Source organism: Lacerta agilis, chromosome 1, assembly GCF_009819535.1.
Source record: "Lacerta agilis isolate rLacAgi1 chromosome 1, rLacAgi1.pri, whole genome shotgun sequence".
Classification (NCBI taxonomy): Eukaryota; Metazoa; Chordata; class Lepidosauria; order Squamata; family Lacertidae; genus Lacerta; species Lacerta agilis.
The window spans coordinates 104,164,762-104,179,392 of NC_046312.1; the positions used below are offsets into that span (position 1 = coordinate 104,164,762).

Here is a 14,631-nt window from a genome sequence, read left to right on the forward strand (position 1 = left end):
ACATCCTCCGCACCTTCAGGTAGAAAGGATTGGGAGTAGTGACATTGTGGGATGCTGCTCATTGTGTCACACACCATGGCCACTGGTATGAATGAAATTTAGCATAATATGCAGATATACTGTCCAAAAAGCCACAGTTCCATAATGCAGCAGGTACTGCAGTATGAAAGGAACATTTGGAAGACAGGATGGAAGTGCCAGAATTAAAATCAAGAAAACTAATGTATTCCCCATATCTGAATACAGACCTAATATCATCTTCTGAAACCTTTCAGCAAGGAAGGAGTGGTTGCTATTTCTAATCCTTTGCAAATTTTCTGTAATGATAGTATGGTTGAAGTTTTGAAAGCTATTGGATGATCCAAGAACTGTAACCATAATCTCTCTCTCTCTTCCCCCACCTCCATCTTGGCAACTGCCGTATCCATTCTGACTCAAGGGAGAATCTCTGTAGTAGCATAGAGAGCAGTTGGCAGCGAAGAGAAATCTCAATGGCCCTACTGTGAACACAGAAGTACTGTAGTAAACCCAGTTTGAAAAACGCAATTCACCAGGATAAAACCTGAAATGATTTTACACTGATGATGATGAGCTATATAAAACTCCCCTTATGGCATGTTCAGAATTAAATTTATTTTTAAGTAATATGCATTTAGTTTCACCTTTCTAACCCAAATTGCATTGCTTTTTCTGGTGACTGGCATGCAGTTATTTGAAGACCTAACTTACTAGTGTTAGATCAGTTAGGATGTGATGTCTGTGGTAAAGTATTCAAATGACTGATAGCTTATTAAGTGTAATTGTGCACTTAAACCCACAGAGATGTGCAATCTGTTTAAGTGCTAGTTCAGTTAAGCTACTAGTTGCAATTTAACATAAGGTAAACGTCCTGCATAGTATTGTCCCCTTCTCAATCATTTCAGGAATTGATGGTGCTTACGCTCTCAAACACACATCTTTCAGTACTTTATTGTTTTACTATAAACTGCTTTATTGAACTACTTAATGTGTATAATGCCAGGAAGGCCTAATCACCTTTAGTGTTTTATTACCTCCATCTCCATGATTGCTGTGGACCCCAGCAGCTTGCAAACTGGTTTTTGCAGATTAGGAATATTTCATGATCCATATACTTCTGAATGAATAGGTTCAGTTGTCCTGCAGTATGTTATTCCTCTCCCTCCATTTCTTTTTCATTTTAAAGTTACATTTACTAGCCACAGTTGATACCATATGCCTCTATTCAAATGAATGGGAAATGGTGTCTCAAACTCCTAAGCCACTTTGGGTTATCCTCACCAACATCTCAAAATAGGGTAGAGAGGAATAACAGCATTTTACCTGTGTAATTTTGTTTATATGGGTATACACTTTAAGAACACTAAAATGCATTTTCTGTTTTTGCAAAAGAAAGCATGACTAGAGATGTGAAGGCCCGGAAAAATTCAGGGAAAAACATTTTCCTGAAGCCTTTTTTGTTTTCTTCCAAAAAATTGGAAAAATTGTTTCAATCCAAGCAAACATTCAGTTTTTAGAAGTCTATAATAACTGTGATAATGACAGACACAACAGAGTAGATGCAGAAGCAGAGACTGAAACTGATACTGATCATTACAGCTCAGAAAATGATTCTGATTAAATTTCATGCCCATTCATTGAAATTTAGTCCCACTTTCTTCAGTTCTTTTTATGAGAATGTTTTTTTCAATACTGTGGAGAGGAAATATGAATAATTGTTACTTCTGGATTTTTAAAAATTGTTTTGTGGAGTTTTTTGTTGTTCCACATAAACTAGTAAACAGTTCAGGAGATTGTTGCTCAATTTGTTACAAATACAAATAAATATTATTTTAAAAGTAAATTCTGTTTGTAATAATTGTTTGGATACACTATTTTTAATATGCTAATGTGATAATTTTATGCCCATTAAAATTGTCCATAGTTATATTTTATGTTTCTAAAGTAACAGAATGACTTTCAATCTGGAAAAGAAAAAAGAATTGCTAATGTAGCATTTTTTTCAATTTTTCCAAAAATTAGTTTTTTTCCGAGCTTCAAAACCTCCGGAAATTTTACATCTCTAAGCATGACTATATTCCTCTAGGTACCCTCTCTTCAAAAATAACAATTACAGAATGCAATGGAGCATGTTGGACCCCACAGATTTCCCCCTCTAGGGATTAATGCTTCTACATGGTTGTTTTAAGATGCTTATAGTGCTCAGACCTGCAATGCTGATTTATTATTTGCAATGCTCTTTTGAAAAAAAGAAATTCTCTTATTTACTATATTCCTCCTAGGCATCTTTGTTTTGTTTCCCCAGGGCTTCCTGATAGCACAGTGAAGTTTTCCTAATTAATGTCAGGTTTTGTTTAACACTAAGAAAAACAACCACCACCCCAATAACACTTTTTGGAATATGGCACCAAGAAAATACATGTTTATTTCATACTGGAGTAATTTAAAATCCAAGTTTTTGTTTGTTTGTTTTTTGCTAGTATTTTGAAGGATTCCTTTGGGACCAATGGCAAATTGATAGTGTTAAAACAAATGGTGTAAGAGGGCTCTGCCTTCCATCTGTCATTCTCAAATTCATATAACAAGATATTTTTATTTATTTATATCAGAATTATGCACATAAAAATATAGCGACTTATGTACACATGCATGATTTCCCTCACCACTGTATTAATATAGAAGTTGGCATTCGGGTATGGAGTTTTATCAGATAGCTAGAGTATGCAACATTTCAGTTTGGAAGACCAATTTTTAAAAAAGCATTTGGCATGGCCTCATGATTAAAGGTATGAAGGATGGAGTTAGTTACTATATGCTCCAAGAAACATTTGTGGAGGCTTTGTGAAATAACATCCTGGACTTGACAACAGGACCACCCCTAGTGTTATGGTGAAACTTATAATAACAAAACCTACCTTTTTTGCAGATGGTTCCAATCTACAACTGGAATTCTGATTTCAGAAACATTTGAAAAGTGTGTAATTGTGGTTTGTCATTTGTTTCTCGATGCCATTTGTTAATGTAAATAAGGGCTTCAGGTATGGGCTTTTATAAGTTCTTCAGGCACAACATAATCTTCAAAGTTTAGCACAATAGCTTAAGGTGAGAGTGATAGAGGTGCATCTCTGGATGTAGGAGACCTCTTACTTCTGGACGAATGGCAGGTTTCTATGTATATGTTTCCATTATATTACCTAGTCAAAGCTAAACACTGTGAAAGACGACAGTTGCAGTTGCAGATATTAAGCAATTGTGGAAGTGCTTAACTTTGGCTGGACTGTATCTGCTGCTGTTTCTCCTCTAGCCAGCCTTAACCTCTCCCGAAACCAAACTGGCAGTTCAATTTGTGCCAAGGCCTTTTTGCATAGTGAAAAACATAATAGAATGAAAGTGCAGTTTGTGAAAATGGTACAACAGTTGCATGGATGGAAATTTACTTCCTGTGCGTAAGAGCAATTTAATTTACCATTGAAGGTTGTTCATATTCATGTGGAATAATGTCAGACTGTCTTTTCCTTGAGGTATATTTCTTGGGAGCCACTGTTGTTCTTTCTGTAATTATGTTATAAATAAATACAGTTTAGGCAGTATATTCATTTTCTTCTACAAGAACCACTTCATCACTGCTTTGCACTCGAGTGGTGGAACTGTATGCTGTACATCCTGTTCCAGAAGAAACCCTCCTTTGATAAAGGTACCAGAGAAATGCTGCAGACACTGCCACAATTACTGTTGAAGTTATGACTAAGGTGGTTGTCCAAGCAGTTTCATCTGAAACAATACAGGGATTCCGTCAATGGGATGAAGTCAAATTATGTACATTCTTTCTACACTACAGCTAATGTTTATCTGCTATCATACTTGGCACACTAATAGTAGTGATTGCCTCTTTGCTTGGATCTAATTACCAGTTTGCAACTATTTAGAAAATAGTTCCTTTTCTACAACCTACCATGAAAGACAAAGGTAGCTCGGTGGACAACATTCTCACATTTTTTCCTTATACACAACATCAGATAGTATATGAATGTTTAATTTATCCTAGCATACCCACGAGACAAACTTCGTCACCTCTTTGCTTTCACGTTATCTTGTTCTAAATGGCACTTTATTCCCAAAGCTGCTGGTGTTCTACAGAGTAGTATCCACTAGTGGCAAGCATGTCTATACACAATCTCCTTTCTAAAAAAGCTTATGTGACACCAAATCAGGGTAAAACTGGGTAACAATGCAGAACTCTCGGTGTCATTTGCTACTTGCTTGTAACCAAATTAAATGGGCCTGAAATACTGATATAAAAGGGTAAAGGGACCCCTGACCGTTAGGTCGTCGTGGACGACTCTGGGGTTGCACTGCTCATCTTGCTTTATTGGCTGAGGGAGCCAGCATACAGCTTCCGGGTCATGTGGCCAGCATGACTAAGCCGCTTCTGGCGAACCAGAGCAGCACAGGGAAACACCGTTTACCTTCCCGCTGGAGCGGTACCTATTTATCTACTTGCACTGCGTGCTTTCAAACTGCTAGGTGGGCAGGAGCTGGGACCGAACAATGGGAGCTCACCCCGTCGTGGGGATTCGAACCGCCGACCTTCTGATCGGCAAGCCCTAGGCTCTCTGGTTTAGACCACAGCACCACCCGCGTCCCTGAAATACTGATATAATAATAACAAATAACAACCATGACATTAACTTTAACCAGTTGAATATGTACACAGATCACAGGGTAAGTGTGAATGCTGCGGTTTCCTTATTCAATTATAAAGCGTAATAGCTGAATAACCAAGAGAAAATGCTCTCTTTTCAAAGCTCAACTACTGAAAATAGGGGGCGGGGGCGGTGGGGAACTAAAAGATAACTCACCTGGTAAATACTTCTTTTCATAAGAAACTGCAAGCATACATGCAAAAGAAAATGAAAGATGTTAATATGTGCTTATCTTAAAAGCAGCTATTTGCTTTCACTGTAATAACTGACAGTCCTAACATCCTGCATCTCGAACACAGCATTCTGTGCTCTTCAAGCCCCATCCCAGTAACCTTTCCTATTCACTTGCATTGAAGAATGTTGTGCACTGTATGCATATGAGAAGCTCATTTCTGTATAAGACGCTGAAACATCAGATCTTCATGTTCATGTGGAAGTGACAGAAAATGAGCCGAATCCTTTATTGTGCAGAAATGACTGGTCCAGTTAATTAAGACTTCTGCGATGTTAAGAAATGAAGTCGTTTCCTTCAGTTCCAATGTGATAAAGCAGGAACCAAACCACAACACCATTTCCTTTCCAAGAATCTTTCATAACTACTCAGAAGCACTGCTAGTATTGGTATGTTTTTTATAGGGGTATTCACAAAAACGTTAATCCTTGACCAATCTTGCAAAATTTTGTGTAGCTGATCTCTTAAGACTAAAGGGAAGATGTTTAGAAGATGCTCTTAAAGTAAAATTCTTACCTGTAGCATTACTAATTGCTCCCAAGACAATTCCCTGCAAACCTTTGAACTCTGAAATCTAGCACTAAGAAGAAACAGTTTTCAATATAACAAATAGTGTGGGTATTACATACTGGAGGTTTCACAAAGGACTTCAGTCAGTGGGAGGTGCTCACAGGCTGCTTTTTTCCATCGGCCTGATGATGTCTGCATAACAGCACAGGTGTTTATTAGCTCCTCATTACTTTCCTCCTCTATCCAGTTTGTAAAATTCACTTCGGATTGATCATACCATTTGAAAACGTTCTCTGCAACAAAATAAAATGGCAAAACCATGGATACTACTGTAGTTGTTCACATGGGATGATATTAAAATATGCTTTAAATCCCAGCATTCAAGTATAACATTAAGGCTGGTTTGTGTGTGTAGGAAGAAGTCTCTGCCTTGTGTGCACCTCCTGTGTGGGTGGGAGTTTAATTTCGCATTCCAGAAGCAAAGATCCTAGTTTAAAACAAACTCCAGTCAGTTTCTAAAGTTAGCTTCAAAAGCCGGAGTTATGAAGCTAACTTTTATAATTAACCAGAGTTTGTTTTATGCCACGATCTTAGTTTCATGGGTAACAATCCAGGCCTTCTGGAAAGTGAAATGAAAATCTGCTACAGTTCTTGTCCTGCAGGGGGAGGGGGAAGAGCAAGCCTCATATCGACTTCGTCCTGCTTGTGCATGTACTGCTAAAGGTAATACGTGATTTACTGTTAACATCTGAACATGATCTAATAGTAACAACATCTTGCAATAAAACAAACACAAGGACAAACCCACCACCACCACCACCAAAGTGTCCTCTGCCACCTCAAAAGGGAAGCTCAATTGAGATCACTGGAACTTACGTAGGATTGTTCTTAACTGCTTGATCAGGGGCGAAGGCCCATGGGCCGGAAGCGGCCCACAGAGGTCGTTTGACCGACCCATGAGCTGCCCCTGAAGTTAGCCGCCTGCATGCTCTCACACGTACACCAATTCGGCCCAGGCAAGATAAACCTTGCCGACCCCTGTGCTTGATTGTACCATCAAAATTAACCAAGTTCAGACTCTATATATCTCTTTTGGGATTTCCATTCACTTACCATCTGTATCAAAAAACATGCCCAATGATATGTATTCTGGACCATGCCAATGGGTGCAGAATGTACTCCGAATAAAGCTATTTTCCTCTTTGTTATTTATGCTTATAATATCAGCTCCAGATGCTACATGTGAAGGGGTGGGTGGGAAACAAAACAAACACCAAAAATCAAATCCCAGCACTTTGTCAGATCTTAGTCTAAAATAGACTGAACAGTAATAGTGCTCATGTGCGGCCTTTTCTTATGCTCAAGTACTATTAGATTTTGCGTATGCCCCCCACTCAGTTCATGAAAGGCAAACAGACCCAACCACCCAGCCCACAACCCTAGTTAATTGTGTCTGTGGCCCCAAATATGCCAGAGTGTCTGCTGCGACATACAGGAGCATGTGTGGCACACAATCCCAAGTAGAAAGCATTCCCAGAATGTAAAAAATAAAATAATAAAAAAAAGCTTTAAAAAGACTGGGCTAACAATGAAATAGCAAACTGCTCCCCTCCTTTCCCCCAGATATGGTAAAGAGCACAATTAAAAGCCTGTTGAAGTAAATCTGCGGGAGTCTGGACCTGGTAGATTACTAGAAACTCCGGACTGGGCAAATTGAATCAGAGCGGCCACTGAAGCATCAAACGGGATGAAATACTGATAACACTGTACTGCAAGAAAAGCTGCTGCTCTGATCAGAATAACATTCTATCCTCTACGATGGGTGACTAACCTATGGGCTTCTAGAGGTTGCTGCACTACAACCCCGAGCATCCCTGACTGCTGGTCATACTGCTGGGCAACAGGTTTCCCACCCCTGCCTTATTTTATTTATTTATTGAATTTATATACCGCCCTGTAACTTCAGGTCTCAGGGTGGTTCACAGAATAAAATCAAAATGTAAAACCACAAAATACACAATCAAAATAACCCCTAACACAGCTGTTGGGAGGATAAAATGTGTGAAATGCTTTGAACACTCCAACAGCACCTGAAGGGCCTTAGGGTAGTCTCCCTTGATCTACGATTACCCTTATTGTCACAGCTATAATATTTTTTTTAAAAAATGTACCCAAAACAACACAGCCCTCGTTCAAGCATAGCCACAGCCTACGTATCTCATTAGTGACTCAAAAGGGGACTGAAGAGGGATTAGTTGTATTACCATTTCCCTTGCAGACTTCCCTGGTATCATCGAGAGCCTCCCACGTTCCTTGAAGTAAAGCATAGCAGCTCCTTCCAAAAGAAAGCCAAGCAGCAGAGGGACATGCAACTAGGGAAGACAATAGTCACAATTAGTTTCCTATATAATTGCGTCCTGCCTTTTGGTAAAAAAAAAAAATCACAAGGCAGCTGATAAAAAATACTTAAAACTGTAACAAAGTTGTTTAGACAAACTCTGTAATCAAAAGAAGCAGCAAAAATAGAAGCTTCAGAGCATGAAAACAATCAATGGCAGTAAAAAGACTTAAGACACCAGAAGATCCAAGAGGCCCTCCCAAAAAATACCTCCTTTGCAAAACACCTGATAGTTAACCAGGAAGGGACAAGGGGAATCTCCCCAGAGAGGGAGTTCCAGGGTTTGGGTGCCAGTGTGGAAAAGGCTGGCTCTCTAGTGACCACCCACCATCCAGGTGATGCGAGCACATGGAACAGGAGTTGCAAGGAAGATCTTAATGTGCACCATGATTCGTAATTGGAGAAGGCTTGTTGGGGACAACTCAAGCAGTTTAGCAAACGGCTGAGAGCAATAATGCAGGAAGAATGACACCTGGACTGTAGATGGCAGAAAACTCATCTTAGAGCCTTATACTCCAGCCTACACTTTCCCACCCCCATTTCATCTGTGCTGTGCCATACAGTGGAACTGCTGCTACACACTGCCATTTCTGCTATAACAGTTCTATTTCTGAAGTCACTCCCAACATCATGGTGTCCTGGGCACTTCAAAAAACATTTTTTTTAAAATAATAATAATAATACAAGTAGTGCTCCAGATGTTTGTAGAAAAATAACACCATGCAGTGGTTGTAACCCAGCATACGTGAGCCACAACTAAATCCAGTGCTAAGACAGTGGGATTTGTGATCAGACCTGTGTACATTTTTATGATTAAGGGCCAAACTAGATCACTTAAATTTAAAAGGGAGCGAACAGCAAGCCAAGTTACGGAACCAGGCAGAGGGCCTTCTTGGTATTGGCACCCGCCCTGTGGAATGCACTCCTACCAGATGTCAAAGGGAACAACTACTACCAGACTTTTAGAAGACATCTGAAGGCAGCCCTGTTTAGGGAAGCTTTTAATGTTTGATGGATTATTGTATTTTAATATTTTGTGGGAAGCCCAGCCATTATTATTATTATTATTATTATTATTATTATTATTATTATTATAGCTAAACTGGCATCCTCCTCCTTGTACTAGAAGTATAAGGAAAGGCAGGAAAAGTCAAGCAGCATTTGATGAATTTCCTCTATATCTCATGTTAAGGCTGTGAAAGCCTTTGCTTATGCAGCCACAACAGGGACGTCTTTGACCAAGGCAGACGTATCAGCAGGGTTGGGAGAAACTTCAGGTTTGCCAAAGTACAAAAACATATTTAGGTGAAAACACTGAAGTGGGTGGGAACCCTAAAAACAGCTCAATAAGGATTGAAGAACCCATGGTTTTCCAGATGTTAGCTCAGAGTCCTCTCAGTCCTAGCCAGCCTGGCCAATGGTGAGGGATAATGAAATAAAAATGATTCAATATATGTGCTTTTCTTTTAAAAAAAGAAAGAATGCATGCCAATCAGCAGTAAAGGTTTTTCTTCTTTGCTTTAGTTATTATAACTACTTGCTTGGTGTGAAGTCAGATATGCCTGCTGGAAACAGAACTTGTGATTTATATCACGGCACAATGAAAATATCAGATTTTATCTGTCTGACATTAACCCGGAAGTGGCTGAGTTTTTGTTTCTCTTAAGAGTGGTGAATGACAATATTTAGCGGGAAGAAACTCCAATGAAAACCCTTGTTATTACATATTTTACATGGCTGTATATTTGTATGTATTTTAAAATTTTATATATGGGTGCTTTATGATGGCCTATATTTGTAATGCCTAATAAAGGTTTGGCACAGAAGAAGATTTACAGAAACTGTTGCCTTGCAAAAAAACATTCGCGGGTTTTTTACTGAGAGGCACTTTCAGCTCTGTTTAAGATGAAAAGTTACTTGTCCGTGTTCAAAACCACAAAGAGCAGTTTAAAAGGAACTAAGTACATTTTGTGTTTGTGTGTTTCTCCTTCTCTTCCAAGGGCACAAATACAATTTGCTTTTGGAACATTTTGCAAGGGGAAAGAAGTACAAAAGGGGGGGGGAACCTAAAATCAGTTCAGCTCTGCAAGAGAACAATTAGTGTCTGAATTAATCAATTAGATGATCTGAACAATTTTTTCTGTACAACAGACTAGCATCGAATAGACCCATAACTATATGCATTGTTCACCTTATTTCTGTTTTATAGATGGCAAAGCAAGTAAGAATGCAACAGATCCAATGCAACATTTCTTACTACCGTTCCTAACTACTGGCAGTCTGCACATCTCATATATATGGGTTACCACTGGCTTGCTAAAATCCAAACACCATGTGTGCAAGAAGTCTTTCAGAACTTTATGGATATAAGCTGTGTCCGCTGTGTCACCCTAGGCTGGCTTTTCCAGTGATTTCCATAGGTTGAGAAGACTACCCTTGGTTGAATCAAGTTTCCATTAATCTCCACTAAAAACCTCTGTCTATGACTTTTATATGTGGATGAAATACAACTAAGTCATATTTACAGTAGACCCACAGAAATCAATAGACTTAAACCTAATGATTATTGGGCCTACCTGTATGGAGAAATTGGACAACACAGACAAAAAAAAGGAGTTAATACTGTAAGCACTAGAGCTCTCTCCATCAAAACAATTGAAGACAGAAGCAGCAGTTTAAAATCTTGGTGTTTTGCCTACAATCAAGAAAACACAGCCATCTAGCAGAAGTTGTAACAGATATTCATTTAAAGTGTAGGCTAACACCAAAGCCCTGTTTTCAACTATAAAACATTGTTTATTTATAGTCACAGAAATACTCACTGACCAAAGAATCTACTTCACCCCTTCCGGGGGGGGGACACACACACAAATATGGGTACCATATGCCTAGGCCAACAAACAGATGACATACTTTATACACTTTCATTTTGAAAAGAAAGAACTGGAAATACCACAACCATTTTCAAAATAACATGTCCAGTTACATATGGCAAAATTTTCAGAATAACGTGTCCACTTACATATGGCAAGATCCAGCCAAACCGCCAAAACTCCTTTGATTTCATGTAACCATGTTAAAAAGCAAAGACATCACCTTGCCGACAAAGGTCCGTATAGTTAAAGCCATGGTTTTCCCAGTAGTGATGTATGGAAGTGAGAGCTGGACCATAAAGAAGGCTGATCGCCGAAGAATTGATGCTTTTGAATTATGGTGCTGGAGGAGACTCTTGAGAGTCCCATGGACTGCAAGAAGATCAAACCTATCCATTCTGAAGGAAGTCAGCTCTGAGTGCTCACTGGAAGGACTGATCCTGAAGCTGAGGCTCCATTACTTTGGCCAACTCATGAAAAGAGAAGACTCCCTGGAAAAGACCCTGATGCTGGGAAAGATTAAGGGCACAAGGAGAAGGGGACGACAGAAGAAAAGATGGTTGGACGGTGTTCTCGAGGCTACCTACATGAGTCTGACCAAACTCTGGGAGGCAGTGAAAAACAGGCGTGCCTGGCGTGCTCTGGTCCATGGGGTCATGAAGAGTTGGACACGACTGAACGACTGAACAACAACCACCATGTTAAAATGTTTAAAATGCAGTATGTATTCTGGAAATAAAACTCTGTAGCTTTTGTCTTGGGTTTCTTTTTCTTAAACGTTCCCTTGCCACGACAAGAAATGCTTCCTTTATGTCAGCCTTCATCCTGCTTCCTAAAGACCGCAGAGGCTAGCTTTCTGCAATGTGCGAAAATATAGTGATAAAGTCTCCTTTCCATTGGATGCATAGGATGTGTGAAGTTAGGTGGGCTGAGATTGGGTTATTTGGTCCCTGTACAAGACACTAAGAGGATGGATGGAGTGACACACATGAGATAAGGGAAACTACCCAAGGGTCACAAAAACAATAGCTGTTGGTTGAATGTTTTGATGGTACAAAAGTCACTGGTTCATGTTTTAAAGAAACACAGGAAGATGCCTTATACAAACTCCAGACTACTGGCAGCAGCTCTCCAAGGCTTTAAACAAGACTCTTGCTGTAGAGCGATTGGAAGCAGTGCCCCCCCAAAAGCTCAAAAACTGTGGGCAATCCCCCCATTTTTTGGTTGCAGTTCAAAAAAAAAAATAGGGGTCGTCTTATACATGGGAGCGTGTTATACACGGAAAAATACGGTATTATTTCAAATAGCTGTCCACATACAATAGTAAGCATTTGTATTCGACACACTTTTTTCCAAATTAGAGTGACTCTCTCCACTGCTTAGCAAGGCTACATATATATTATATGGGTGCAGCTGCTGGTGGGTGCATTATGCTCCTTTTAGCCATGGTCCTCCCACTTCAAAAAGCTAAACAAAAAAATGCCCTAATTCAGAGATTGGCTAGCTTTTTTTTCTTTTTACTGGAACATTATTATTTTTTGCTAGAATATAGTCAGTGGCTTTGGGGTGCAGAGCCAGGGACAAAGTGGTGTCTTCTCAGAAGGTGGAGTCAATTACCCTCTGCGGTATTTGAGCAACAGACTTCAGAGTTTAATCCCAACCATGTGTACTCAGAAGCAAGTCCTATCAAATCACTTCCTGGGTAAGGAAGGCTAGCAGCCTTAGCTGACCAATCTGCATCCCAGTTGCTACAAGCCAAGAAGTCTTAACACCTCACTTCAATGAATTCTCCCTTGTTGCTAAGCATTTCAACAATGAAGCTCTGATCCTGAAAAGAGTCACAGTATACAGTATCTAGGCATACAGATGGCCTCACAATGTAACGAGGATCACAAACACCCTCACACCTACACAGTGAATATAGGAATTAACGTGTATATGGTTCATGAAATAGATCTCAACAACCAAAATAGGGAGAAACAGAAAAAGAAAGTGTTTCTTTTCAGCCCATGAGACTGGAGGTTTTGTTTACTTTGATTCATTTTTTGTCAACATCTGTGCACTAGCCAAATGGACTTCAAACAAACAATTTACCAGAGTAATGCAAGTCTGTTTAATCTCCTTATGGAGAAAACAGGAAATTAATTTGCCCATTGTCCGGTTTGTTTCCTGTGATGATGAAGCCTTAAAAGCTTGTGGGTCACATGATATATCTTGGTATGTATTATCTCATCCTAGCAAAACCTCTTCCCTCTTCCATCACCCCCCCCCCCCCCCGCTTCATTCAGCTCTGGACAGATGAACCAAATACAATCCCTCCCTCATCCTGACCAACAAACAATACAGAGTTGTTGGGGGATCTGTCCTAAAGAGAACAGGTCTCTAAAATATGTTTTGAAACAGTTTTATGAATTAAAATGTATTATATTAAATTACAGGTTCTCCAGTTCATGCTCATACTAAAATCTAAAGCAGGGGTCAACAACCTTTTTCAGCCATGGGCTGGTCCACCGTCCCTCAGACCATGTGGTGGGCCAGACTATATTTTGAAAAAAATAATGAACAAATTCCTATGCCCCACAAATAACCCAGAGATGCATTTTAAATAAAAGCACACATTAGCAAAACTTAAAACTAGAACACACTTACAAATATATTTTAATACATTTGATGGCTGGACATCCTTCCCTCTTTTTACAGGGGGCTATACCCCACAAAGGCAGAAACCACTGCCTAGACCAGAGGTTGGCAACCTAAGGCCCATGGACCTCCGCTGCCCGCTCGGGGACCCCCGCTACCTGCTCGGCTCCCGTGCGCTGCGTCATTCAAATTTCCTTTGAATTTTTTTTAAAAGGATGCCCCCCCCCAATAGGACATGGGGGGCAGGATTCTAATTTGGAGACAGGCTTTGTGGGGGGGGGAACTTCAGTTTGTTAAGTGTTTATATTGCTGCCCCCCCCCCCCGACTATGCCCACGGTGGGAAGGCTAACTAAGGTAACCCTAAGCATATTGCTCTGTAAATTGCCGTTTGTAATGTTCATTACCACCATGAAGTAAAAACCAAATGTGAAAGTGGGTCACATGTTGCACTGCCTCAGATTAAGGCGACAACCCTACAAATGTTCACTTGAGAGAGCAAAGCCGCATTTGAATGCATAATTGGGAATAAGCATTTTATTTATTCAAATTCTTCTAACTAAACAGCGTTTGTTTACCTTATTTATTTGTAGCCCCGAGGAACTTAGGGCCATCGTACTGGTCTCCCAATAACTCCCCACCCCGAAGCTAAATGATGTGGGAAAAGTGCTTCAGGGAAACCTAAGGAGGTCTATGGGCAAGTTCCGAATTTGAAGCCAGGTTTTCCCACCAATTCCTTGCCGCTCTACCCACTGCGCCACACTCTCCCAGCGAGGTCACGCAGCAAGCCCTGCGCGCGAGGGACACCCACGTTTCTGGCCACGGAGCCCGTACGGAGAGAGAGCTTCCCTCGGCGAAGGCGCTGCAGGCAGGAAAGGGCGCGCGGGCGAGCCGGGGAAGCGCAACCCGGAGGCCGCGAAGAAGAGGAACCCCCTCGCCCTGCCAGCTCCGCATTCACTTGGCGCGCCCGGCCGGGACTACCGGTAGCGGCAAGAAAAGAGGGAGGAGGAGCCCGCAGCCTTACCGTCTGCTGCTGCTCCTTGGAAAGGCAGCGCGGCGGCCAGGAGGAGGCCGCTCAGGAGGCAGCAACGCGCGCTCGAGGGGGCGCCCATGGCGCAGCGAAGCAGGCTCCGTCCGAGCCCGGCCCACTCGGGGCTTGACGACGACATCACCCGCTCCCTGCCGCTCGTTGGGTAGCGGAGGCGGGGGCGAGCCCTGGCTACTGCTCCGGCTTCAGAAGCGGGGAGGAGACCAGCAGG

At 41.0% G+C, this 14,631-nt stretch overlaps 1 protein-coding gene across 2 annotated transcripts; it reads right to left on the minus strand.

Annotated features, from left to right (window-relative positions):
- Window positions 1-3,070: 3,070 nt before the first annotated feature.
- On the minus strand, window positions 3,071-14,533 carry CD302 (CD302 molecule). 2 transcript variants are annotated; one of them, XM_033165719.1, is made up of 6 exons: window positions 14,397-14,533; window positions 7,728-7,835; window positions 6,577-6,699; window positions 5,583-5,756; window positions 4,878-4,904; window positions 3,071-3,570 (listed from the first exon to the last, which is right to left on the minus strand). In XM_033165719.1, exons 1-6 carry the CDS (start codon window positions 14,482-14,484, stop codon window positions 3,476-3,478), a joined length of 615 nt encoding a protein of 204 aa, XP_033021610.1. In that variant the 5' UTR covers window positions 14,485-14,533; the 3' UTR covers window positions 3,071-3,475. The 2 variants fall into 2 exon arrangements, with proteins under 2 accessions (XP_033021610.1, XP_033021602.1); XM_033165711.1 differs by having other exon boundaries at window positions 3,071-3,789.
- Window positions 14,534-14,631: the final 98 nt, after the last annotated feature.

Excerpts from the sequence above, each read along its gene's own strand:
- CD302 (XM_033165711.1), bottom strand. The coding sequence starts at position 14,484 with ATGGGCGCCCCCTCGAGCGCGCGTTGCTGCCTCCTGAGCGGCCTCCTC. Across the intron at positions 6,700-7,727 it reads GGAAGTCTGCAAGGGAAATG|CATCTGGAGCTGATATTATA; the intron begins GTAATACAACTA and ends CTTCACATGTAG. Across the intron at positions 5,757-6,576 it reads CATGTTTTTTGATACAGATG|AGAACGTTTTCAAATGGTAT; the intron begins GTAAGTGAATGG and ends ATTTTGTTGCAG.